The 27419-nt window shown below is 40.3% G+C and overlaps 3 protein-coding genes across 4 annotated transcripts; 1 reads left to right on the top strand and 2 right to left on the bottom strand.

Moving 5' to 3' along the window:
• Positions 1–6914: 6914 nt before the first annotated feature.
• Positions 6915–9686, bottom strand: msrb1b (methionine sulfoxide reductase B1b). The gene is made up of 4 exons (XM_088323580.1): positions 9520–9686; positions 7881–8023; positions 7702–7819; positions 6915–7630 (listed from the first exon to the last, which is right to left on the bottom strand). Exons 1-4 carry the CDS (start codon positions 9572–9574, stop codon positions 7620–7622), a joined length of 327 nt encoding a protein of 108 aa, XP_088179706.1. The 5' UTR covers positions 9575–9686; the 3' UTR covers positions 6915–7619.
• A 1382-nt stretch (positions 9687–11068) lies between these two features.
• neurl2 (neuralized E3 ubiquitin protein ligase 2) lies at positions 11069–11990 on the bottom strand. Its single transcript, XM_088323908.1, has 2 exons — positions 11249–11990; positions 11069–11184 (listed from the first exon to the last, which is right to left on the bottom strand). Exons 1-2 carry the CDS (start codon positions 11988–11990, stop codon positions 11069–11071), a joined length of 858 nt encoding a protein of 285 aa, XP_088180034.1.
• Positions 11991–13774: 1784 nt separating this feature from the next.
• tex2l (testis expressed 2, like) lies at positions 13775–25864 on the top strand. Of its 2 annotated transcripts, none has more exons than XM_088323997.1 (13): positions 13775–13882; positions 13990–14321; positions 17582–18909; positions 19220–19420; positions 19725–19962; positions 21218–21462; positions 21539–21688; positions 21860–21959; positions 22738–22870; positions 23061–23192; positions 24296–24505; positions 24742–24862; positions 24928–25864. In XM_088323997.1, exons 3-13 carry the CDS (start codon positions 17623–17625, stop codon positions 25102–25104), a joined length of 2994 nt encoding a protein of 997 aa, XP_088180123.1. In that variant the 5' UTR covers positions 13775–13882; positions 13990–14321; positions 17582–17622; the 3' UTR covers positions 25105–25864. The 2 variants fall into 2 exon arrangements, with proteins under 2 accessions (XP_088180123.1, XP_088180122.1); XM_088323996.1 differs by having other exon boundaries at positions 13777–13882; positions 23055–23192.
• The last annotated feature ends 1555 nt before the right edge of the window (positions 25865–27419 follow it).

Here is a 27419-nt window from a genome sequence, read left to right as displayed (position 1 = left end):
AGGGAAACATCGGCACCCTAGCATGCCATTTAGTCAAAGAGGTTACAAGTGTTTTCAGCGAGTTTATGGTATTTTTGTTGAAAATGACAATAAATTATGTCACAGGTGGATGCAGTAGTCAAAAGGGGGCTAACTGGTAAAACACGGAGAGCCACCAATAACAGCGAGAGGCGGCTGCAGCCTCAGCCGGAAAACGCAAGGCTGGCCGACCAGAAAACGCGCAGTGAGCAGCCAGGCTAAATGAGAACCAACAACGGAAAGAGGCAACAGCTATGGCGGCAAACACGAAGCCGGCCAGGAATTAACAAACCGAGGAACAGGGCAAAACCGGTGCTAACGCCAGGCTACACAGCCAAACAACACACGCTGGGCAGGCAACCGGGAGCAAACAAAACAGGAAAGCGACCTGACGTTAACGGAGAGCAATTCAAACGAAATGATACCAACCGCAATACAAGCAGCCAAAAACATAAAGGCGGCGAAGGTCAACAAGGAATGCACGCTGTAACAACGGCAGGTAAACTTCTCCCATGCAGCTTTTGGAGGTCAAAGCATACATTTCCGATTAAACAGTCACAAGGCCGCCAGCAACAGGGTGTGCAAAGTTTCAATTTTTCCAAGCAGAAATGACCGGTATGCATTTGTTGTGTACTACAATCGTTTCTGTCATGATTTGCCCATTGCCCTCACCCGTGCCCGCTCGTTTGGCTCCAGCTGCTGCTCATTTCCTGATTGGTTCCCCTCCTATTTAAGCTCAGTACTCTCATTCACTCCTCATCAATCCATCATCGAACCTCCGCACTTGCAAGGCAAGCATTTTGACTCTGGCTCCCATCCGTTCGGTATCCTGTATCGATCCCTGATCTAAGCCCCGTATCCTGTACCCTGTCCGGTATCCTGCTCGTTATCGATCCCGTCTGTCCAGTATCCTGTAACTTGTATCAATCCCTGATCCAAGCCCCGTTATCCCGTATCCGGTATCGATCCCGTCTGTCCCGTCCTCACCTGTATCCTGCTCGTCTGTCCCTGACTTCCTAATTGTCTCCAGCTACTTGACCTGTTCTGTTCATCGACCACGCTCCGATCTCCCAGCCTTGCTACTTGACCCGGTTTTGCATATCGACCACGCTACGATCGCCCTACTCCACTTGTTTCAGCATTCCGACCACGCCCCGATCTCGTGGACATCCTGCTTCTCCTGCCCAGCGATCGCCGAATCTCTGGCGTTCGTTTTCCTGCGCCTGACTTCTCCGCTTCCGCAATAAAGCTTGTTGTGAAACGTAACGCGTTTGGGTCTACCCTCTTTTCTGGCTCTGACTGTTACAGAGCTGCCTCACATGTTTTGAGATTTGCCCTTTCGAAACTTTTGTGTTCCATCAAAGACGTCACAGTTCTAGCGGAAACAGGCCAAATGGGTCAACTCAGGGACTACTTTTCTCGATTCACCCGGCGTGGAGATACATTGAAACCTATTTGGATAATTGTGGGAAGAAACACTACACATTCTGTCCCTGAATGAAAAAAAAAGTTTAGGAATACCTTGAACTAGACTTTTTGGGACGGGGTGGTGGTCAAGTAAGATGGCAGCTTTTGCCACCTGTGACCCCCCCCATCTGACCGCACACCCCCACATTAACCTTTGCACACCTGCTCATGCAAACAGGTGTTGTCCGTTTTAGTGTCGTGTGCAAAACAGTCAAGCTGATTAGACAATTCCAAAAAGGGAGTAAATAATAAAAGATATAACGACAAACTGGGTTTTTTTGTGAGGGGGGGGGGGGGGGGGGGATTTACTTAATGCTAATGGTCATTGGCCACAAAACTGAAAATTTTGGTGTAAACAACTTTCCAAAAATTAGGTTGGTTTCATAACCGGACAAGAGTCTGTAATTTTGTTTTAAAAATAAATTGCGCAGTTTAAAATTATAAAATGTTTTTCATTGTATTCTTTTTCTTATTATCTTTAAACATACATACAGATGGGATTTTAGATTTAATTCAAAATTGTATTAATGGAATATAATTTGAATCATTTTTTTGTGGAAACAATTAATCAAAAAAGACAGAATGAGAAAAATAAGGAAGGAAAAAGGACAGAAATTGACATGGATGAAATGAAGGAAACAGAGAATGACAGGAGGGAAGAAAAGGACAATGAAAGAAGGAAAGAAAATGAGGACTAGAGGAGGTAAAAAGGAAAAAGTAGGAAGCAGAGGTAGAAAAAAGGGAAATTTAAGAATAAAGAACAAAGATAAGAAGGAAAAGGATGATAGATTGTCAGAAAGGGAAAAGTGAGCATGAAACAATGACAAAAAACAGAAGAAGCAAATCAAATTAAGGAAAGAAGGAAAGAAGGAAGGGAATGAAGGATGGGGAAAAGAAAGAAAGAAAGAAAGAAGGGAAGGATGGGAAAAAGAAAGAAAGAAAGAAATGAATGGAAAGATGGGAAAAAGAAAGAAAGAGAGAGAGAGAAAGAAAAGAAAAAAAGAGGGAAGGGAGGAAGGAAGGAAGGAAACAACGAAAGAAGGAAAGTTTGATGGATACAAGTTAAATGGTCTGCCATCTGCCATGAAATTATAAAACGTTTTTCTAGTAAAGATAAGAAATATAACGCTGGAATGAAGTTTATCATTCACAAACAGTACACATAAAAAACTCAAAGCACAACTTTGTGACTGCAGTATCAGAAATATTCATAAACTGTGGCTTATTAAACTATTTGCTGTTTTGTCCTCAGGCAAAGAGCAATACGAGTTCCCTCATGCAGCATCTTGCTTTTCAAAAATGTGCTCCTAAACAACAGGATTTCGTGCAAAGCTATTAAAGTGCTTAGCCACCGTATCCAACATGAGACACAAATGCCACAAAGTGGGAGAAAAATACCGAAACAAAAAGTTATAGATCCTGAATGTTAACTGTAACTTTATCAATTGCTTGCTCAAAATTTAGTTCGTCAACATATATGGTAACTTGTTGTGCACAGGATGTACAAAAAAGTCCATGAATCTTGAGAATCAAATTTACTCTCAGTAAATCACAGGCGTTAAACTCATAGCCCACGGGTCAAATATGGCCTGCCTCAACATTTTTTGCGAGACGGTGCTGAGAGAAGCACAAGAGAAAAATAAGCTGCATCGAGTCAAAAAAATGACTTGCAGTTTTATGTCTATTTTATGTCTACTGTTTTAATTCCTTTTAGTCATCACCCTTCCGATCTCCTGTTTCTTCCACTCAGTCGCTTTACTACCACATCCTCTCACATTTAGTGACCCTGTTTTGCTACTTTTTCCCTTTGTTTATTTTCTTTGTTTTTGTATGTGTTTGTCTTGCTGTCGGTCACCCCCTCGAGGGATATGACCAGGGTAGATAGATAGATAGATAGTTTTATTTGCGCCACTCGCAAAGCTCTGACTATCGCTGTATTTGCTGACTACCATTTTCAACAAGAGAACATTGAGAAAACCCACCACGATGTTATTTTACTTAAATAAAAGTCACAGATGTCTTGTCTAAATTTGCAGTGGTTTAAATAAGCTCTAGCTTCTTTCAATTCTACAAAAGGAATCTAACGATGAAGTTCCCGTATTCAGGTAAATATTCAAGTAAAATAATTTAAAGCAGAAAGACTTTTAAACCATAATTTATCATTTCTTGTTTATATGCTATTTTGTCACATTACAGTCTACATGAGTTTCCCAAGTTAAATAATCTGTAGTGGAAATGCATATTGTTGGTTTGCTAAAGTGTAAACACAATTGGGATGTATAATCTTACGACCCACAGACAACATTATTATAGCGATAGTTCAAATGATCCAAGAGGATGGTATCGATACGATCCATGGTACTCTTTCACTTTCGATAATATCAATATTTGCATCAATCCGCCCACCCTAGGGAACACGCTTATATTAGGATCAAGAGGTCGCAGGTTCAATTCCCAGCTTCTCCGTGTTGTACTGTATGTTGAAGTGTTCTTGGGCAAGACACTGATTCTTCCGATAAGCAGGTAGTTGCCTTGCATGGCTGCTATCGATGTATGTGAGTGTGTTTGAATTGGTAAGTGTGAAGCAAGTTGTAAAGTGCTTTGGGAGATCTTCATAAATGCAGACCATTTACAATTTTTTTTTACAAATGCTTAGTTGACATACACTACAAGTGATAAAATCTTAGTGAAAAAAAAAAATATTGAGGGAAAACCCCTCCTATCATATTACATCCCTGAGTCATGATATAATTGTGAGTCTCCAAAAAGACCCACACCCCCCCAGCCATGATACAATATTTATACCATTAATTTACTAGTCTGGCCCAGAGAGAATCGTTTTTGTACCATGTGGCCCCTTAGCTGAAATGAGTTTGACACCCCTGCAGTAAATAATAGAATAAGCAGACGAGATCCACATAACCAGGCCTTATTTTTGGTCGCCTTCTGGTTTGTAACATCAAATTATTTTCTCCGGAGCATAATTGGCCTTCAGGAGAAAATAACACTTTCTTGCAGTATAGACCGCCGCCGGTGATTTTCACACCCGGGATGTCATCAGAAAAACAAACCTCCCGAGGTGGTAATTTCCAGAATTATATAAAAAACGTAGCAAGCATTGGGTTGCGTGAGTTGGGCCAAGGCCACACATTAGCCGCCTTAACTGCAGGGCAGAGTCCTGCGGCCGGCCGGGTAAGTATAGGGCACGTAAACGCCGCATGGGCGTGGCCTAAACACTCACAACCAGAAAGAAAAAGAAGTTTTTCGACTAAAGCAAGATCGCCGATTGTCCAACTATTCTGCGGTAAAACTGTTTTCCAAACAGTTGCATTTTTAGCATTTTTTGTTTAATGACGAGGTCCTATAAAATCTCCAATTTCATCAAAAAAAGGACACCAGTCCACAAAACACCTTTTGCTGTAAAAGCAACAGGTGGCGTTTTTTTCTGGAAACGTAAACAACTGAAAAGCAATCCGAACGTTTGGTCTGTTTTCATTCGTTTATGGTTAAAACTGGATTATTTTAGAAAATAAAGCACCAGTGGAATGAATCAACTTCAGATGGTTCTCCAGCAGGGGTCTCCGATGTGGTGAACGCGGGCACCAGGGTGCCCCCTAAAGACTGCTGCAATCCCTGCGGACCTATTCTTAAAATAGCTTACCAGTGCTTGGTCATTGTGATTTTCTACTCAAAGGAATCTTTTTTTGTGGTTGACCGAGTCTATTTAACCCGACTTTCAATAGTAAACTAGTAATAACAGAATAAAACATAGTAAGAACACAGTAATAGCATGATAAGTAATTTAAAAATGCTTATCAAACTGGGGGCCCTTTCGCTAAATTGTAACAAAATGTAGCTCTCGGATTGTTAAAAGTCAGTCTAAACCTTATACCGTAACCCTATTATCACCCCTAACCTTATTCTCTTAACCCTAGAACGTAAACCCTAACCTTAACCAAGTACGAACCCTAGAGCTTGGCAGCAGGACTATAAAATGAAGTACTAGAGAATGATTAGGGTTAGGGGTGAGTATTAGTATTGTCACGAGCTGCTGCCCATCAATGGTGAGGTCTAGTTCATATCTAAAGCAGAAAATAAGCTTTACACCAAAAAACAACAACAACCAGATGATGAAGTTGCTGTATCTGAGTCAGATCACGAGCCTTCTCCTGCTACTGGCAGCCATCGAAAACAGTCATATCTGTTTCATGTGGGGGAGCAAACCCTGAACTAAAAACCAGCCTGGAGAGGGATGGGTGCCACCAGGCAGTGCTTGTACTGTACCCAAGACACACCACAGAAAGTGGTGTCCTGACTATCATGGCAGTTAAAGGATCTGTGAACTGGAGAATGCAGGACATAAAAAAGTATTTAATATGAGAAAAATCTATCATTTTCACTGTTTTCAATCTTCACAATCTATTTATTGGGTACAATGAGGCATTGATTTTTTTATGATGACTCAATTCGCCACCACTAAGTGACATTAGTATTTCAAATTTGACATTAGGTAACAGAACACTACGCTTTACGCGTTAGACTACAACTTTGAACTCCTTGAAAACACCTACCGCTATCTTTTTTAAAAATCTACCGCTTTTAAAAATGTTAACACTAAAAAAGATCATGACTCGAGACTTGTATTTTAGTCTACAGATGCTTTACTTTGAAGTCTTTGTGCATGAGAAGACCGCTCCAAAGATTGCATTTAATTTCCGTTTGGGTAAAGGTTTGCCACTTCTGGTTTCAAACAAGCATATCTGGGTTAGTTTTTTAATATTCTGAAAACAGATTGAGTTTCTCCCATAAAAGTATAGGGCACGATAACATCTACTGCTTTTTAATGTCAAAAGGTTGGCATGTATGAGCAACTATTAAAGAAATGTGCTCTTTTTCTTGTTAAAATAAATATTTCATATGAGTAGGTTGAAACAATCCTCAATATGAGCAAACTATTATATAATTATCACATTTTATTGTTATTAGGGCTAAAAAAAAAATGATTTATTAATGTTGAGGTGATTTGCTGCCACTAGATGGCATTAGTATTTCATTTTTTACGTTAAGGACCGGATACTACGCTAAAACAAAGCTTGATTTGTTTTCTTATTTAACAAAATATTTAGTATAATTGACGAGCAAACATTTTGATAAATAATCCATGAAATAAGATAAATATGAGATCAGTTTCACAATTTATAATTATTAGGGCCTATGAGGAATTTGTGATGAGGTAATTTGCTGCCACTAAGTGACATTTCAGTATTTCGCTTCACTTTCACTACAATTAAAAGCGTTTTTGTATGATGGAGTTTATTGCAAACCAGGGATTTAAAAAAAGGTATCGCATTTTTACCCATCATTCTCAAGTTATAGTGAAGGAAAAGGAGCAGCGTCCTCTAGATGTCAAAATGTAAACAACAGTCAAGTGAATTCACTTTTTTGAACGTTTATTTAATTAACTTTATGCATGCAGGTATACACAGTGAATAATACTGGAAGTTCTTTTAGCATGTTTTTTTCGTGTAAAATAATTGAAAAAAAACAAACATTTTAACCAAAAATGACAGATACGTTTGCATATTTTAGGTATTATTGTCGTATTCAGCTTAAAATAATTATTTAAAATAATCATCAATTATAAGTAATATGATGATTCAATAACATAGATTAATTAAGTATTTTTATAACTTGAATTAATTAATCATTGTCGATTTAAATATTTTAACTAATTTAAAATATATTTTTTTTAAATGCATAAATGATCCAAGACGGCACAATAATTCTGCTCATTTCAATAAAACTCTGTACCAGTTAAATAAATGTTACTCTGCCTATAATAAAATCCAATGACGTTTTATACTTTACAAATGTACTCCAGTATGGCTTAAAAACAAACAAAAAAACAAATTTAAAAAATGACATTACAACTAATTAGTGCATAGTGTGTCTCAATGTTTTTATACCAATGGTTGGCACTAAATATACACACTGTCCCTTTACGGAATTATATGCACATGTCCCATTCATGCTGGTCTGAGATACATTAGCAGACAGGACGTCCCCTTTGGGACTTTCTCCAGGCCGCGTCACACGCTCAGTCCAGATGGTACGGCCGTCATGAAGCTCTCTCTTTATTGTTTTCCTAGAGAGAGAGAGAAAATGTAAACAAAAAAACTCTCAGACAGGAGTGAGTCTAGTGTACACTTTCCAAACCTTTATTAGGGACAAACTTGAGCGAATGGCTGAAAATTCAAAACCTGGACATCCCCTCCTCTGGACCGTCGTTCACAAACTCGTGTCCCAGGCCATTGCCGCACTTGCCACACAAAACCTGCACACAAACCAGAGGTTCCGGAACCAGACCTTGACATCGGTGGACGACCTTCATAGACCTTGAACGCCGTGAGGCTCTCCATCATTTTGGTCACGCTGTCGTCTCTGATGGTCTCAGTAAAAGCGGGCCACGGAGAAGAATGGGCAAATTTGGACCGGCTTGAGAAGAGTGGGTGGTTGCAATTGGAGCACACATACATACCTGTGGAGATCATTTATAGAGTAATCCCTCGCTATAACACAGTTCACCTTTCACTTTCTCACTGCTTAAAGGATATTCATCATGCATTGTGTTCTGCATTTTGATCGGCCGATCAGAACCCAGGAGACTAAGTTATTGGTAGAAAATGTGAATATTTACAGGGTACAGATTACAGTACTTTTGTTTGTTAAACGAATGCTTGGGCCTGTGAAGATGTTTTTTGTTTGATTTCAGTGCATTGTGTTTAACTGAACAATAATTGTAAACAAATAAAAGGTTTCCACTTCACGAAATTCCCGCTATAAACGAGAGGTCACTGTATTTTTAAAACAGAGAGACAGAGAGTCAGAGAGACAGAGAGAGAGAGCGGAGAAGACGAAAATATGCTAAAAAAAATTTAGTATTGTTGATAATTCTTGGACACAACAATGATGCAAAGTTAAAAGTATACATTTAGATTTAAAACAATAATTCGGATTACCAGCTTATTATATTACTAGACTGCATCTATACTCACACAACATTCACTATTCACACTGCAGATACATACCTGTCAACCTGTACGTTTTTTGCCGTACAAAGTACGTTTATTATGCATTTTAAGACGTGTACGACGTACAAGTATATCTGTAGGGAAAAACGCAAATTTGTCAATTATGGGTACCATCCGGTATACACCGACTATCACGAAACGGCAAATCAATGAAGACAAACGAGTTTGCCGCGGTTTCCTCTATCTCGGTATCATTTTTTTCGTTGCAAACGAAGCGAGCGGTTTGATGCTACTGTGCGCATGCGTCTGCCGCCTGGGGATTTCCCATTGCATCATTCTGATCACACGTGAACAAAGCGAAAGCAGAGCAGTAGGCTTACATTACAACATAGTTTGAAATTTTCTTTGGACACAATCAAGTCGCAATGGCCGAACCTGAATTAAAACACCGTAAGTCATTCTGAACTGGCTTTTTCGGCGCAACTCATTAAACGGCTCACTTGCTTTGATGCATTATAATACGAATTATTATGTTGTATAAAGAAGTTGGGGGGAAAAGGAAGTACAGTATAAAAGCAGAAAATGAAAAAAGACATGTTTGTGGGTATCCCTTTAATCAGTGTATTACCAATAAATTAATGCAGAAAATTAATTAGTAATTTGAATAAGAAAATGTATTATTCTACTTAATTATATTTGCATGCATTTTTACCTCTACAGTGAACGTCCAAGCTACTTCATTTTTGAACTTTTTTAAAAATAAACCTCATTAATGTTGAGCAACTCAGTATCTCACAACAAAATGTTAATTAACAAATGACTTGACTTGACTTAACAAAAACATGTACAATACAACATGTTAAACTACAGAAATAAACACGTTTGGAAAAAAAATATGGTGTAAGATTATTTTGTATTTTGTAAGGGAAAATACAATTTGTAAGGGCATGGGACCGTGGAGGTTGACAGGTATGCAGATAGGTTATAAAACATTAAGGCTCACCTGGTTTAAAATGATCTTTGTAGGTCTCCCCTCCAAAGAAACGACAGAACGACATGCTTTTTGTGTGCAATTGAATTGACTGAAAAAAAGATATTATAAAATAACGTGCCTGATTGTGTAAGTGAATGTTTATAATCCGTGTTCCGGGATTTATGTTTCTTCTCGCGAGATTCGTCGAGATCTCCTCCCACTGCAGTTAACAAAATGAACGCAAAGGAGCAGTGTTGGACAATAAGAGCGCAGCATAAATGAAAAAAGGCATTAACCTGTATAGGAAAATGATTTTTAACAACTATTTAAACTCATACATAGCGCAGTAACATGGGATATAGAATTTAAAAGAAGTTAGTGCGTTTAAAAAATTGCTGTTGGAAGTCAAACTGTTGCTGCTAATTTGCATCTGTTTTGTTCCTCAGATTAACCACCAACCGTTTTCTATTGATGCTGAAATAAGGGCAAAAAAAGAAAAAAGTAAGTCTACGTCGCTCTCGGACAGATAAAGAATATTTGTTGTTCTTATTTTAAAATTATCAGTTTTCTCTGGCATAATTCAGTGGAACAGGTCACTGACAGGCGATCCTCGTAATTCAAAATGGCGCCGGAATGACTGGAGATTTGAATTAATGTAAACTTGGATTTAACCCTCCAGAAACACGCATAATATTTAAAACACTTCTAGTTGACGACACTGATATAACTTATCAAATGGCACATTTGTAAAGACACCCATAGAAATTCTACATTGACATTTCTGTTGAAAGATTACAAAATGGCGCCGTAAAGACCTGATATTTAAACTACTTTAAACTCAATTTTAAATTTTCAGAAACACATAAAACCTTTAAAACACCACCTGATTATTGTATTGTAATATTTTATTCATAAAAAAGACATTTGTCAGGACAGCTGTATGGAATTTCCATACAGTATTAACAATGCTGTAACTCGCTTATGCATAGGAGTTAAACCATTACGGCCATTATACTTTGCCACCAGTAAAGCTCACATAACTTTATAAAATATACTCACACTGTTTTCATTGTATTTTCTAACAATAAACCCCACCAAAAACTGGTAGAGACTCTCCTTGCACATAAAAAAAATGTGATTAAGTGATCTAAGGTGCATATGTGGCGAAAGTCAGGGATATTTAAAACTTAACCGTCATGCATATTAGTTCCCATTCGTGCCAAACTTCTGTATATGTTTAAAATAATGATCCATTAGTGGCCAAATTCTGCCAATGTGTAGTTAGACAATGGCATGTGGTGTTCCTTAGTGCTGTGTGTTGCTCACAGGTGAATATATCAACTGTTGTTCCTAGCATCAATGTTAGTTGTTTGTGTGCACATGTTAAATGACATCTACACCGACTAAAACGCTTATTTGCTCACAGCAAGTCACGCTGCATGCACAGATGACTTGGACAGAGTTTTGGCATTAATGGAACCCCATACATGTATGTGAATAAAAAACTATCACAGTTTAGTTCATCCCCCTTAAGTCCAAAAAGTCTTCAATGTCTAGTACTTTTTCGGTTTTCCCGTTCTCACTCGTACTTGCAAAAGTGTTTAAGTGCCTCTGGTAGCTCCAGCCAATCAATGGCTGTCCTGTGGACTATGTGCTTCTGGATGGACTTCCTGCAGAGTGTCTGTAGGGAAGAAACTGAAAAATTGAGAGTTTAAGAAAGTGTGAATATCAAGAAAAAATGAGTCTGGTTGACACTCACATCCATAATAAACCTGCACAATTCGGACACACTTGGTCGCAGCAAATACGTCTACGACAGCATAAAGCGGCTCTATGGTCGGGATGCCTTTGGCGGAAGGGCCCATGTCCTCTCCATTGATGACGATGTGCATGTCCCCGCGATCGGGACCTTTCGCTACATACAAAACTCCGATCCGACTGCGTCTGGCTGTGGGTGGCAAGGTGTTACTTTTATACAAGTCATCTAAAATATGACTAAAGCGTCCGGGCCGGCTGCGACCAACTAGCTTGTCTCTTGGAATCCGCACGTTTTCAATGTGCAAATGAGAGTCGGTAAAAAAAGTTTTAGGTTTGTTTCTGATGTCCCCCTCTGGTTCCCCAAGCCTCTGACCCCCGGCAGGTTCCAGTCTAGGTGGTTCCCCCGCTTCCCCCTCCTCAGTAACCTTATTGTGGTTGCGCGTGATGGCAAACACCCAGCTGTTGCCCAGGTCAATCAAGTCCGGGATGGAGTATTCAGGAACGACCCCCAAGTTCTGGGGATCCCTGGCGGTCAAGCCGACCCGAAGGTGGCCACACCAGCCGAGTTCCTTGTCCTCAATCTCCACCAGGAAAATCTCTCCTGGTTTTAAGGGCTCTTTGCTAAAGCACAGCCCGTTGGCAAAGCTCTCCACCCGTGTGGCCTGGGTGGCACAGTTGTCCAGTTGAACGTTGGTCCCGTGGACGGGGTGGAATTCCATGAAGTGGTCTGAAGAAGCTTCCATCTTTTGTTAAAAGGGGAAGGGAAAAATAGATGATTAGCTTTTAGTTATTTGTGGTCATTCTAAAGAAAAAAGTTTGGCAATAGGGACTACGCTTAGCCTAGCTATCGCTCACTGAGGAAGGTTCTTGTTTGGGCTATTTTTAAACAAAGCTCGTGTGTCTCTGCATGTGTGTGTTGGTGTAATGAGAGTATGCACCACATGCCAGCTGCAGTAGCTCACATAAGTCTGCTTAAGTAACTTGGAATCTTCATGCTCTTTTACCTGAATGTCACTTTCATAATTATAATCCCGACCTGAAGTCATTGCACGGTAATTATGGTATTACCACATGTCAAAAGAGTCTTTCCGACCTCTGCTCTAATTACAGACCTGGGTTTGATTCTTAACAAGGAAGTCAGTGGAGATAAATTAAATAATTGCTCAGAAAAGATGATTACTGAAATTTTAATTGTGGAACATCTCAGACATTAAATATTACATAAGCGGTGACTGTCGTAAATGCCTCTTTTCAATCCCTGGAATCAAAAGAATATCCATGCTGATCAAAACACTGAAGAAACCAAGCTTTCATTTCTGCTAGTTCAGTGTTAAAATGTCATGTAGTGTGTTTTTGTGCCAGAATCAGAGAAAAATCATAAATTGAAGTTTCACAGTATGCCAGCAGACACTCATATTAAAGAAAAAGAAAAGCCAAGTGGATGCATTGAAGCGTATAGATTCGACCGAGGCGCTCATCAGAAAATTCTCACGTTTGCAGCACACACTTCGTATCAGGTAAGAGAAATAAAACTTTTAGGATTGTTTCTATTGACCCTATATGACTTATATCGGCAAGTCATGTCTTTATTTTCTTAGCTTTAGCTAACTGTCAGTGTGTAGGATAAATGCCCCCAAGAGATGCTTCTTTTTAAAAAAAAAACATAAATACATGACTAATTAAATGTACTGTATCTAATAAATGACTTGGATTGTGTGCCCACTGATTGTTTGCAATGCATGCCCGTTTTTATTTTTGACCCACGCAATGTTTATTAGGCTACCGTTGGCATTTAGGCTACACGGTAGCTAAAGCAAAGAAAATAACAAAAAAAAAATTGCCGATATAATAGGTAATATGGGGGTAGATAACAATAACATAAACATTTAATTTCTCTTACATACTTCGAAGTGTGCGCTGCAAACCAGCTAAATTTTGATGAGTGCAGGGGCCCAATCTATTTGCTTTAATGCAACCCCAACTCTCTTCTTTTTTTGGATCTGAAGTGTCTGCTTGAATCCTGTAAACTTAAATTTACGATCACAAACTTTTTTCACAGATTCTGGCACAAAACCAAAGACATGACGACAATTTAACACAGAAACTAGCAGATACGAAAGCTTGGTTTCTTCGGTGTTTTGACCAACGTGGAGATTCTTTTGCCTCCAGGCTAAGCCCCATCTACCAGATACGTCCCAAAGTTCACGAAAAAATAAAATGGTCTATTTTTTATTCTTCCAATACACCCCTTTTCTCAAGATCGGGTTTTGTATTGGGATTCTATGATTCATGTGTTTTGAATTTGGGATCTTCACTGGGTCAATTGATTCATGTGTGTTGGAGGAGAGAAATATCATGAACAGATCTTCTAGATATCTCCCTCCTTCATTCTACCTTAATCATACGTTCAGAAACCTGTTAATGATCTGATAATGTGAATAAAGTATTTAAGGAGGAAATATTGTCGAGAGCATGTTTTAGATTTGTTCAGACTTTTCACTCTTCCAACTCACCTGATTCATATTACCTGGATCAGGATCTGGTTTCATTCACAGTCACTGCCAGGGGACTGAATCCGCCAATTTATATTTTCAGGATTGTGGATTGTTCTCAGGTCTCTGATCTAATATTTCAGGTGAGTTACAGGAGGGAAAGATTATACACAGCTCATTTAAATGTTTGCCTTGCTCTTCATTGTGCACTATCTGGATCTTAAAGTGTGTTTTCTCTATTCATGCCAAGACCAAGGGGGAACTAATGAAAACTGATGCCATGTCCTGCAACGGCCACACAGGATGGGATGCCTCCCCCCGTTCTAAATCTGGATTATCATGCCGAGCTGCTGTGCTCTCCATAATCAGCGGCTGAGCTGTGATTCTCAGGCAGCGCGTGACACATCTGGATACAGGCAGTTGGCCTAAGAGGAGGTGTGCAAATGCACGAGGGAGTGGATGAGAGAGAGAGTGAGAGAGGGCTGGTGGAGGAAAGTGCTTTCAGTCATCAAAACACAAGCAGAAGATGGACTCAAGCCGAAGAGTGTCGCTAGGATCCTCTCGCTCCACATGGACAGACGGGTGAGTGATCGCTATCTTTATTTTGCGAATCGTCTGCCAGCACAGCAAACAAGTGCAATATAATCCAGAGGTAAGGTGTTGGAGAAATTGGAGGTCCGATAATCGAGAGAAAAGTCTTCTCATATGTGGATAAGAGAAATGGACAGGAGCCAGCCTCGTTACGGAGGGAGATGTCACTTTATTGATGCGTCAATAAAGATCTCACAGAGCTGGGAAAATGACAGTGTTTTTAAAGCTGGTAGCGACGACGATTAAGCTTCGATTACACCCCAAAAGGCGGTCCTGTATCACGTATCAAGTACAGAGCGTCCCGTCCCTTGCACGCTATCTTCAAGGAAACTTAATGTCTGCCAAGAGTATCTTCAAGGATGTCTACCCAGCCTTTTCCCACAGCCTTTTCCCACACCTGTAAGCAAGTCCTTCCAAATTTCTACATGTAAGCAAGTCTATTCTACATTTCTACATGTAAGCAAGTCTATTCTACAAATGCAAGTGTATTTACCACAACATAGGCTGAGTAATAGGGTTGAATTGCTTAATTTTTTTCTTTTCTCATACAAGTGCTAACGGCAATAACTTGTGTGATGAGAACTTTAACAAATGATTCGGCTAAGTCTTTAAGTTCGAGGAAGAATATATTGTGGTTTATATCATGTCTAGGGTTTAAGGTTTTGGGTGTGATGTCAAGGTATTAATGTCTTTGTAAGTTTTACAGATATAGTTTCAAATGAGCGTTTAAGCCTGATACACACAGTCTTTTTTAATTGAGCAAAAAGTTTGATTGTTACATTATAAAATACAGAAGCTATAACCAAGAAAGCAGCAGATACAATGTAAATTTTGAGCGCCTGAGAGTTTGAGCGTTCTGCACATTAACTTAGCTCTTCTAAACTGAGGTTTCAGATGTTGTTCCTGGGATCTGTTGGAGTTACTGCCCCTAGTGCTCCCACTACCATGAGAACCACGTTGACCTTAAACTTATGGCAGAGTTCCAAGTACTACAACCACTGCTGTCACAAGAAACCATAAAGAGTACCTTCACATTTGCCAAAAAGCATCTTGATTATCCTCAAGACTTTGGAGAAATATTTTGTGGACTGAAGAGTCAAAAATTGAACTTTTTGGATGGTGTGCAGTCAGTTACATCTGGCTTAAAAATGGCACAGCATTTGACAAAAAAGAACATAATGTCAACAGAAAAGCATGATGTTGGCAGTTTGATGGTCTGCGGCTGCATTGCTGCCTCAGGAAAAGGACAATCTGCTGTGGTTGAAGGAATAATACATCTTCGTGTTTACCAGAAGATCCAGAAGGAGAACGTCTGGCCATCAGTTCGTGCCCTCAAACTCAAGTGCTCTTGGATCATGCAGCAATACAACGATACAAAAACACTGGCAATTCCACCTCTGAATGGCTCAAAAAACCCAAAATGAAGCTTCTGGACTGGCTAGGTCAATGTCTGGATTTGAATCCAATTGAGATTTAGTGGTGTGTCCTCAAACTGACAGTTCATGCAAAAAAACCATCTCATATGGCAGATTTGAAACAATTGTGAAAGACTCGTCACCATTTATCACAAATTTTTGATTATCTCTGCTATTATTGTATTTGTATTGCCCTGGGTTGTCACAATGTGATATTAGAATTGGTGTAATGATTTAAAACCTTTGTGAGTGAGAAATAAGCAAAAATTACAGAAATCAGGGAGGGGGTAAATACGTTTTCACTGCACCATATGTGTAATTACATATATATATATATATATATATATATATATATATATATATATATATATATATATATATATATATATATATATATATATATATATATATATATATATATATATATATATATATATATATATATATATATATATATATATATATATTACACATATGGGTATATTATATGAGCGGCAAGGCGGATGGGTGGTCAGCGCACCAGTGGCATAGTTCTGAGGTCACGGGATAAAATCCAGCTACCAGCCTTCCTGTGCGTAATTTGCATGTTCTCCCCTTGCTTGCGTGGGTTTCTTCAGGGCACTCCCGTTTTCTCCCACATTCCAAAAAGCATGCATGTCAGGTTAATTGGCCAGTCCAAATTGTCCCTAGGTGTGAATGAGCGAGTGAGTTGTCTGTCCCTGTGTGTGACTGGCTGGCGACTCCTTCAGGGTGTCCCCTGCCCACTGCCCCAAGATAGCTGGGATGTGATAAGTGTATTATTAGCCTGTATTTTATCATTTAAAAACTCACAACAGAGCTAACAAGAATTTGGTTTTAATTCATTCAAATGCGAAAACAACCTCCTCCTCCAACCAGTGTGAAAATCCATGACAAAGGTCCAACGTCTGCATATATGACTCGCCACGTTTCATCTACTCGCGTTTTGGGTGAGAGCAGATTAGTCACAATCCACCATCTGCTGTGGAATTGGTTGCCATCGTGCCACAGCAGACCTGTAATATCGTTACGTAAAGCTGAAGGTTTTAACTCGCATAAAGAGCAAAGGCTATGAAAACAAAAAGTCCAAGCTCAGCCTATTTGGCTGCACTGATTACTACATTTGGCCATCTGATGAGGGTCTTTCTTCTTGCACTCTTCATCTTTTGGGAAACGTCTTAACAGTACATACATTTCTAAGACAACAAAACAAATTTTGTTGGCGGCATAGAAGGGCTGATCAAATCAATTACACACATATGGTAAAACAGTGGCGGGACGAGTATTGTACTTTAAGGCACTTCAAGGATTTGCTTACTTTATACTTATGCTGCAAAAAACGTGTTTGGTTTTCATTTTTTACTTATTTACTAAGACAAATAATCCTTATAATATTTAAAAATGTGATGTTTTTTTTTCTCATTTCATTACAATTTAAACTGTCAGTGATTGTCAGTGAGCATTGATTGATTTCTTTGTCCAAATACACTCTGTGTCTTCTAGTTTCCTGATACTTCATCCAAATTTGAGGCACATTTGTACTTATGTATTCAGCATTGGGCTCAGGAGTCTGTCTGGTCTTTTTTTACTTATCTTTTACACTCAATAATATGTGGAGCAACAGCTTTGGGAGAAGCGTTGACTGACTTAGCACTCGATAGTCTCTGGCATATTTGCACTCATGTGGTGTTCACATTCATACCTAATTTGTAGGTGAGCAGTTTTTTTTTTGTAGTTTTTTTCTTGTCTGTTTTTACTTTCTTTGTCTCAGTTGCTTGATCTTTCCACTGACTGTGTTTTCCAATTATTCTCTCTCAGTGACTCTTAGGTGCCTTGGCTCTTGCCATGTAGTTAAAAAAATGGCACAGAGTGGAAGTAATCGGGAGCAAGGATGTGAGAAGGATTTGAGTGGAGGTGGCAGACTTCTCCCTGATGGCCCAGATGCTGTTTCAAACTCATTCGGGACCAAGCGGCATCTAGCACGAGGCATTGTGATCCAGCTGACTGGAACAGAGGGGGAATGGAGCAGCCTGGACGAGAGCGAGCTGGCTTTCCTGCCAGATCAGGAGGAAGATTTCCCCTTGCTGACGAAGGTCTCTAGTGACAACGACGGAGGAGGAACCACACCCGAAGCATTCCACGTCCCGCTTTCGCCCTCGTCTCCCGGTTCTTTGAGCAATTGCCCTACCCTTCTCTCCCCGGTCCCTCCGTCACCCAAGCATCGCCCACTGGCCAGTCTGGTGAAGTCGCTTTCCACAGAGCTGGAGCTCAGAGAAGGCTCCACCCTTAGGCCCAAACCTCTCCTCAACCTGGTCAAGTCAATTTCCACCGAGCTGTCCCGTTCAGAACCTGAGGTGTCGCAGTCTAAATCTGACTCGAGGCTCAACCTCCACCTGTTGAAGCAGCTTGCACAGCCCAAAAATCGTGCCAGTGGGGACTCTAGGACCGCACCCCCATCTCCCAGCGCGCTCTCCCCGAATGGAGAAGGTCCTAAAGGTAGTTTCTTTAAAATGGAATTGGAGGACACCAAGAGAAAACTCTCGGAGGCGGTTCATGAGCCACTGAGCACCATGTTCAACAAGATAAGAAGGGAGGAAAGCACAGGCAGCCCCAAGCACCTTTCCAAGACCACCCAGGTGGTTCCTAGAAGCTTGGCCCGTGATGCCAGCACAGACACGGCTGTCTCAGAATCTCCAGTGAAGACCGGGAACAGGATAGAGGAGGACGTTTTCCACTGGCCTTCAGTTCGATGTCCCGGAAGAAGCACTAACAGTGCCTGTCCCATCCATCACCGTGAACATCCAAGTGACAAAGAGCAAGGATTTTTTTCAGATGGAGACACTGTGCAGGTTTTTCCAGAGAAACACACAGAGCTCGCATCATTAAGGATGTCAACAATTCACACAGACAACCCTCTACCCAGCACGAGTTTGTTCTGTGTGGCAATACTCTCGTACGGTTATCTGACCCTACCTCTTGGTCCGTACCTCTCCGGCCTTGCTCTTGGGTTGGCAATGGGTTTTTTGCTCGGACTCTTGCTGATAAGGATGGGCTCATCGAGGTCGCTCCATTTTTCTTCTTCGAGCAAACCCCTTCTAGACAAATGGATTCTGAGAGATTGCACTACTGAGCCTGATATCCTGAAGGTAAAGAGAAAAAATATTATAATGCCACTTTTGTTAAAGGGCCATAGACCTGACAGGTTTTATTTTATGAGCCTCTACTTGTCATAAAAATATGATTTATGACTGCAATCATATGCATTCAAATATGACAGACACGTCATATATAATTCCTTATTCATAAAATAATTTTGGGAATGTTAGAAATGCCAAGAAAGCGTATAATAGCGGTCACATGTCCTTATTTTGAACAATTCGTTTGCATAAATAATACAATGTATTTTATTGTGATAATGTCTCAAAGGTTATGCTATCACTCCTGCCTATCTCCTAGGGTTGGATGAACGAGGTCCAAGATTATGGCCCGGAAGCATATCATTCAGCGGCCAGCCACTCGGTCTTCGCCACGCTTGAGGGGTCCCGTCTCCAACTCGATACCCCTCAGTCCAACGTCAGACGCAGGGCTGTGTATGCTGAGAGAATCTGCGAGACAGCTTTTGTCAAAATGCGGACCTACTATTTGGAGCGGAGCAAAGTAGGAAGTAGTAGTTTTAGCTTCTCAACAGAAAATATTTGCTGTTTTTTTTTTAATGATGGGAGACAATTAGTTTTAGAACTGTCTCTTGTCATTTATCACAACGTAGTTAACATTGTTAACTACAGAATAAGATGTGGCCGTCCAGGTAAAAGATGTAAAAAAAAGAAGTTTAAAGAAAATAAAAAACATACAAAAGAATATTAGGATAGGCAAAGAGCAGACCGTTGTTTTTGAGCTGTGTTGATGACTCTGTAAAATACAAATATCTGTTTGCATTATTCTCCTCATTTCTTCCCCAAAGGTATTCTTGGTGCCATCTGTGTTAGCTCGAAAGCGACTGTGGAACCCTAAATATCCAATATGCATCCAACTGGCCAGCAGAGCAAACTCCCAGGGGGAGGCCGAGCCCACGGATGACTCAGGCAAAACTCTTTACCTCTTTGGCCGCACCGGGAGAGAAAAGGAGGAGTGGTTCCGTCACTTCCTGCTGGCGTCCACCGAAGCCGAGCTGGCCCCCGCCAGATGTGAGCCTGCAAGGGGTAGGAGCATTGTAAATGATGCATTAGCGTTGACTAGGCCTCTCGATAAGGCATCCATGCCAAGGAGATTGTATATATGTGGATTATGGATTACATGCTCCAATTCTTAGCATGTCAAAGCCAATCCTATTTGTGAGAACACAGAGATCTCACACAGTAAACCTCAAAGCCACTGTTGTATATGTGTTCCTTTTTCGGTGTCTCAATCCTTAGGGGTTTGTTTCTTCTTTTTTCTTTCTTTTGTGCTTTCCATGTTCATGTCTCTCAATTTTCTTTATGGAACTTTTTCTTGATCTCTCTTTTCTCGCTAAAGTCTGTTAACTCCAGTCTTATTTCACACTCTTATTCGGGCGTGTTGACCTCCTTGAGAATCTTCGGGACTATTTCCACTCTTATGTTTTAGTCTGACTTTGCTTATACGATTTGTTGATTTTTATTTTGTATCTGTAATACCGTTCAGGTTTAAAAGATTTACAAATGTTAAGGTTATCTGCAAAAAGAGTTATGGGTCCCCATAAAGTCTCTCAAATGTTTTACAAATGCATTTTAAGTTGTATTCTAATTCTGATTTGTGTCTATTATATTTAATGTTATAAAGGATTTCACTCACAAAGCATTTGTTTAAAAAAAAAAATTAAGTGTTGCACAAAACCAATCAATGAGCCCTCAGACTGACACCTGCGGAACGCCACATATATTAGAATACAAAAACACTGAGATCTTTAGCAGGGGTCTTTTTGAAGCCGATTTCTACTTTTTTGTTACTGATTAGCGCATAAGTCTACCAGTTATTAATGCATTTCTAAAATAACCTATTATGTTTTCACTATGTTTCTATTACGTTATTACCAGGTTGTATTTATTAGAAATAGTTAAAATAAGCTGAGTCAACCACGTAAACATCAGCCTTGTGTAAAGGCACAGGAAGTTCTTCACATACATACACTTAAGCCTAATTTTAAAAATAAATTGTGAAGAATTTATAAAGGATTTATTGACACTGCTCATGTAAATAATTTTCTAATGCGAGATGGAAATCAACAATTTCCGGTCTACTCAGGTGTTCTTAGGGTACATGGTACTCGTAATCCCCACATTGGGGACCCCTGCTCTTTAGTAATGGTTCAGCAACTTTCTTTAAGATTATTTTATTTTTCCTGGTTAATTTATTCTTAATACACTCTGGATCGTGAGGTGTATAAAATCACGCCACAAACGCTATATTTTTGGGTGCTTACATCCATTTTTCCGGCAGGTGACCCAGTACTGTCGCAGGAGATCAGCAACCAAGGCTCTATCTCAGTTAGTGGAGTTGAAGACGAGAACCCCTCGGCGCCGGCGGTCCTGCTCAGTCAGGCTTTCTCTGGCTTAACCGCCGCCACCAGGGGTCTTTCACCACTTGAATACTCCAGCTACATGTCTCGTCTTCTGGCTACAAAAGACTCGCTCATCAGCCCTGGAGTTGGAAGCGCAGAGACCAGCCCCAAACTCAAAGGAAGCGTAAGTCAAGCTGAAAGTAAAGTCAGAATCAAGAGAGGCTACTCGAACGTCCCGAACTGGGTTTTCAAATTCACAGTGTACCTGTGATATGGCGGATCCTTCAGGAAGGAGTTCGGCTGTGTGGGTGAACGCTCTGATTGGTCGAATCTTTTGGGACTTCCTGAGGGAGAAGCATTGGGCTGAGGTGGTTTCAAAGAAGATCCAGAAGAAGCTCAGCAAAATCAGAGTATATTAGAGCTATTCTTTTGTGCAGTATAGTAGACCCCTGGGATACCGCCATATGTCAATTTCAATTTGTAATCCGCACCTTGGAACAGATTCATGTCATATCCTGGGGGTCTACTCTTCAAAAGAATGCCTTGTTAAGTGTTTTTTATACATATTTTCATTTTTGCAGCTGCCTTACTTTATGAATGAATTAACCCTGACTGAGCTGGACATGGGCTGCTCCGTCCCGAAAATTTTATCTGCCTCCCAACCAGAGGCAGACCAAAGGGGTGTGTATTTAGACACTGCAAAAAATACACACATGCTTATATGCACATTTAATTCTCTCTCAAATACTTAAAATCAGTGTGTCTGAAATGTCTATTCACTCACCAAACAACAAAAATCTTATGCACAAGAAAAAAAGTCGTTTATTTCAGCCAAGATAAAATTGCATTGGCACAAAAAAAAGAAAAAAGTGCTCCTCTAAGAAATACATGTAATTGCACGCACTACAAAAGGACTTTGACAGAGGCTGCAATGATGAGCCAGAAGATGGCGTCAGCGATTAGAAAAGTTCAAAATTCTGTACAGCACCTTTAAGTAGCGCGCCAACTTGATTTTGCCACATACATTTTTAGGTGACGACTATTTTAATTGTGTTCTGAGATCCATGCCCTGCCCATTTCATCGTTCAGTAATACACGTTCAGCAAGAAGCTGTCACAAACTGGTATTACGGTGGACTAAAAGTGTAACAACACAGGCACGACCGTCGTAATCATCTCACTTTGAACTGTTTCCATTTTTTAATAAAACATAACTCCGTCAGCCAACACTGATGATGGGGGTTGTGAATGTCTAACCTCCAGATTGTCAATATTACACTGTAAAGCATCCTAGCAATTCAATCTGTGCCGATCCCTAAATGCAGATGTGTCACACCCATCAACCGCCTAAATCCTTGCCGTAAAAAGCTGTTAAGTCGTTCACAGATTAGGTCTGAGGGGGATTTGTCTGACTCAGGGAGTCCTGGCGTTGACCTCCGCTTGCGCTTTTTGGTTGGCAGGCCTTTGGCTGGAGCTGCAGCTGGCCTACCACGGCACCGTGCAGATGACCCTGCAGACCAAGCTCAACCTGTCCAAGCTGGGCAAAGAGAGCAGCAACGACACCGATTGCTCGGCTGAATCTGGAACTACGCGGTTAGTAACTATAGTTTTCTTAGCCGAGGCATGTGTGACATTCCCGATTGAAACATTTTAATAATGTTTTAAATGTGACATATTTTCACATAATGAACACACCCATAATCATTCGCACTTTCTGCAATATTTATATTTCAATGTCATGTATTTGGTTTGTTTTTTTCATTTGCTTTTCTACCAGCTGCAGACCTAGTCTAAGTGTGCTGGCAGACAGCGAAGAGGAATCTTCCAGCGCTGGTTCATCTGACGATGAAGATTTTCTCCTGACGGAGACTCAGGGCCCCACTTGGGAAAAAAGCCCATCATTGGCAACTGATGGGTAAATGCAAAGTCATGTATGATTGGGGCGGCAAGGCGGATGAGTGGTTAGTGTGTGTTTGTCACTGTTCTGTGGTCATGGTTTCAAATTCAGCTACTAGCCTCCCTGTGCAGAGTTTGCATGTTCTGTCCGTGCTTGTGTGGGTTTCCTGCAGGCATTCTGGTTTCCTGTCACATTCCAAAAACATGCATGTCAGGTTAATTGGTCAGTCCAAATTGTCCCCAGGATTGCATGAGCAAGTGAGTTGTGTTTCTCTGTGTGCCCTGCGACTGGCTGGCATCGGTTCAGGGTGTGCCCTGCCCACTACCTGAAGATGGCTGCGATGGGCTCCAGCACCCCGCAACCCTAGTGAAGATAAGCGGTACACATAATGGATGGATGCATGATTGGATTGAGTGTTTTCCTGACTGGATTTTTTTTTTTCTCGAATCTCCACCCCGAAAATTGTATGAAATTGTACTATGACACTAAAAAATTTCATCTGATGCAATTTAATTGATTGAGAGAGCTAGAAAATATGAGAAAGAAAATTTAAAAATAAGTTTAAAATGGGACAGCACGGCAGCGCAGTGGTTAGCGTGTGTGCGGCACAGTTCTAAGGTCTTGGGAACCTCCTGTGTTGGTTCGAATCCAGCTACCGGACTTTCTGTGCGAAGTTTGTATGTTCTCCCCGTGCTTGCGTGGGTTTCCTCCGGGCACTCCGGTTTCCTCCCACATTCCAAAGACATGCATTTCAGGTGGATTGGCTGTTCCAAATTGTCCCTAGGTGTGAATGAGCGAGTTGTTTGTCCCTGTGTGCCCTGCAATTGGCTGGCAACCAGTTCAGGGTGTCCACTGCCCAATGATTGCTGGGATGGGCTCCAGCACCCCCGCGACCCTACTGAGGATAAGCGGTGCAGCTAATGAGATGATATGAGACGTTTAAAATGAGTGTTCCTGTCATTTTCCGGGAATAATTCACCACCACTGTACCCCTAGTGGCAGAAAAGCACCATTGCACTCTCATCCTAAATAGGGACCTTTATACCCACCCCTAAGCAGGAAAGGCTACATTTTTGCATGCTTATACTTTCCTCCCCCTTTGTAATCATGTCTTATCACAGGCCCGGCGGCGGAAAGACAGGAAGGAAGATTTTAAGATTTGTGGACAAAATCGCCAAATCCAAATATTTTCAGAAGGCGGCAGAGAACGAGTTTATCAAGAAAAAGTTTCAGGAGATGTCAAACACGCCTCTGCTGCTCACAGTAGAAGTCCTAGAGCTTTCGGGGTCGCTGGTTGTCAACATTCCGCCCCCCCCTACTGACAGGATTTGGTAAGAACAACAAAGTCATCTTCTTACTAGACGCACTAGCACCCCGGGGTACGACATTAATCTGTTCTGAGGTGGGGATTGCAATATGAAATTGCAGGATAACAAGGGAATAGGAAAAGACATAACCCTACAAAAATTTTACCAAAAATGTCTTATTCATAACCTAAATTGCTAGATTTTAAAGTGAGGTTGCCGCATCTACTGAATTTTTCTGAATATTGGTTCGTCTCCCGCAGGTACAGCTTCTGTGTACCACCCAAACTGGACCTGCGTGTCCGGCCCAAACTGGGAGAAAGAGAGGTGACATTATGTCACCTGACGGAATGGATAGAAAAGAAACTACAGCAAGAGTTCCAAGTAATAAATTGCAACCTACCCAAAATGCATGTTTCGCATTTCTCTACTTTTTTTTCTCTTCCCAGAAAGTGTTCGTTCTACCTAACATGGATGACATATATTTACCGGTGATGCGGTCCAGCGTGGATGGTCCACTGGAGGCAGAGCATCAGCCCTTCTGTTATAGCCGCTCGCAGAGTTCCCCAGAATCCGTTAGGCCGATCCTGTCTGAGTTTGAGTCATTAGCAGCAGTACAGAGGTGAGATTAGAAAATTGTGGCAAGTCTGATATTCAGTCAAATTATTTAATCTATTTACTCTTTTTATATATATTTTATATATATATAAAATTTTGCTATAAGTATGATTTTTTTTTATTCTAAAAAAAGCTTGTTTTCATTAATAATCAGCAACACGGGAAAACATGTACATTTCACATGCTTCTGTGAAACTTTCGCACAACAAGCTCTCAGTTTAAAAAAGCATTTCTATGTTCCTTTGTGCATAATGTTTACTTTTGTATTAAATACAAAAAGAACATACCCACATAACCCTTGGCCTGATTTATTGGATTGTTTTGGTTTTATCAGAAGGTCCACCCAAACATCCCATGCGAAAGAGTCTGCTTCACCCAATGTAGGGCAAAAGGTTCAACCAAGACATGTCAGCTGTCACGCAAACATCCTTTGACTCATGTACAAACTATTAAAAGTCCAATTACAGACAGTGCCTTACTTACGAGTGAGAATGTTTCCGGACGATCGTTCTTTAGTTGAATTTGTTCGTTTGTGGCTCCAGTAATATATTTTGTATAGAATGTATGTTTAAGGTTTATATATGTATGTTTGAGGCTCGTATAAGTAACTTGTATTGTTTTGAAACTGAAAAATAAACGTTTAATAAAAAATATGCTCTATAACGTTACAAAGTAGGCTGAATGATAAAGCATAGTCCTGAAAAACAAAGCTACACATTAGGAATTGACATTCTGTGGTCCGTGAAGCCCTGTGACTAAGGGTGTCTCAAATAAACACGACTTGACTTGACTATAAAAATAAATAAAGTTAACTTACTTTTGAAAGAGCTAGGCGACTTCCTCCTACGTGGTGAAAAGTGGACGAAAAAAAAGCGATCCAACAATTTTCTCAACCGCATCAAGCTTTTTTATTCCACTTTCATTTCAAAAGAAATGTCTCACATCTTCCTTAAGCTTTGCACCAACCATCTTGAATGGATGCACGAGATATTGAACAATAAAAACGTCAAAGTTCTTAGCGTGCTAAAGATGCAGTGCAGTGTGTATACACACAAACCAGGAAGGAGAAGCAGGATTTCTTCTTTGGGGTGGATGCTTGGTGACCTCTCACAGGGCCACGCGGCGGAAAGAAGTACTACAGTAATGTCCTCTACTCGGAAAAAGGTGCACACAATACAAAATCTAACTTGCAGCAGTCCAAATATTTTTCGACATCCTGAAAAAAATGTTCGTATGTACCGTTGTTCATAACTCGAATGTTTGTAAGTAGGGGAGCATCTGTATCATATTTTCTGCACTATAAGTGGCAGTTTGTGTTCATAGTTTGCCTGGGGGTATATAAGTTGCACTCTGGTTTTCCTACTCGGTTATACAATTTTGGCAAGTACGATTTATAATCCGGATCGACTTAGAGTTCTGAAAGTACGGTAATTGCTTGCCACTGGAAAACAATGGACACATTTTTTTTTCACTTCGGGAAAACATTTGAGTAAAGTCTAAAATAAAAATCACGTTATTTGAAGTGGAAGGTTTTAGGACCTGGGTAAGACTACATAGCAAGCAAGTGTAAATGAGTATGTTCAACATTTTTTTTTTTTAAGTTAAAAATTATCTTAACAATTCATCAAATGAAAAATCTGTAATGGGGAATCATTTATTACTCATCCAAATCACACCACAAATCTGTATAACACTATCACAAATTTTTTTATTAACCCCAATCGTTTAGTGCTTCAATAACATCTTGACCCATATCTTTCCAAGTCCAATAATAGTCTTAATCTCGTGTCACAAAGTGATAAACAGAATCTACTCACGGGTAGCCAGTTTACATTACTGTGCACACATACAAGCATTACTCAAGATTAAAAAAAAAGTGGGGAAGTCGTCTGACCGATATTCCTCACGTTTTTTCGGTCAAACATTCACCCGGAGTTTCCTTGTCCTTTGTCTGTAAAAACAATCAGTCATTTTGGGGCTGTGCCGCCCACTGCAAACACATAAACAGTATTGAATTGGCAGTTAATCATTTGACCTTTATAACATAAGGAAACAGTTAAAACGTTATCCAGGTCACGGTGTGACAAACCATACCATACCAAGTATTTCATCGACAGTATTTTAAAAAACTTAAAACTTAAGTTTCCCCGGAGTATAAGTCGCACCAACCAAAAATGCATAAATGAGAAAGAAAAACACCGGAGTCACATTTTTTGGGAGAAATGCATTTGATAAAATCCAACACCAAAAACCATTCATGTCATCTTAAAAGGCAATTTAAAATAAAATGGAGAAAACAGTGTACTAAATTTACAGGTACGTT

The sequence above is a fragment of the Urocampus carinirostris genome, chromosome 19, assembly GCF_059441175.1.
Source record: "Urocampus carinirostris isolate Australia breed hairy pipefish chromosome 19, RoL_Ucar_1.0, whole genome shotgun sequence".
In the NCBI taxonomy this organism is placed as follows: domain Eukaryota; kingdom Metazoa; phylum Chordata; class Actinopteri; order Syngnathiformes; family Syngnathidae; genus Urocampus; species Urocampus carinirostris.
Note: the sequence above shows the minus strand (reverse complement) of the source record. Positions and strands in the feature narration are given on the sequence as shown.

Coding starts and splice junctions, on each gene's coding strand:
- neurl2 (XM_088323908.1), bottom strand. CDS start 11,990: ATGGAAGCTTCTTCAGACCACTTCATGGAATTCCACCCCGTCCACGGG. Junction 11,185..11,248: donor TGTGCAGGTTTATTATGGAT/GTGAGTGTCAAC, acceptor TCAATTTTTCAG/TTTCTTCCCTACAGACACTC.
- tex2l (XM_088323996.1), top strand. CDS start 17,623: ATGGCACAGAGTGGAAGTAATCGGGAGCAAGGATGTGAGAAGGATTTG. Junction 23,193..24,295: donor CCATCATTGGCAACTGATGG/GTAAATGCAAAG, acceptor GTCTTATCACAG/GCCCGGCGGCGGAAAGACAG. Junction 24,863..24,927: donor AACTACAGCAAGAGTTCCAA/GTAATAAATTGC, acceptor TTCTCTTCCCAG/AAAGTGTTCGTTCTACCTAA.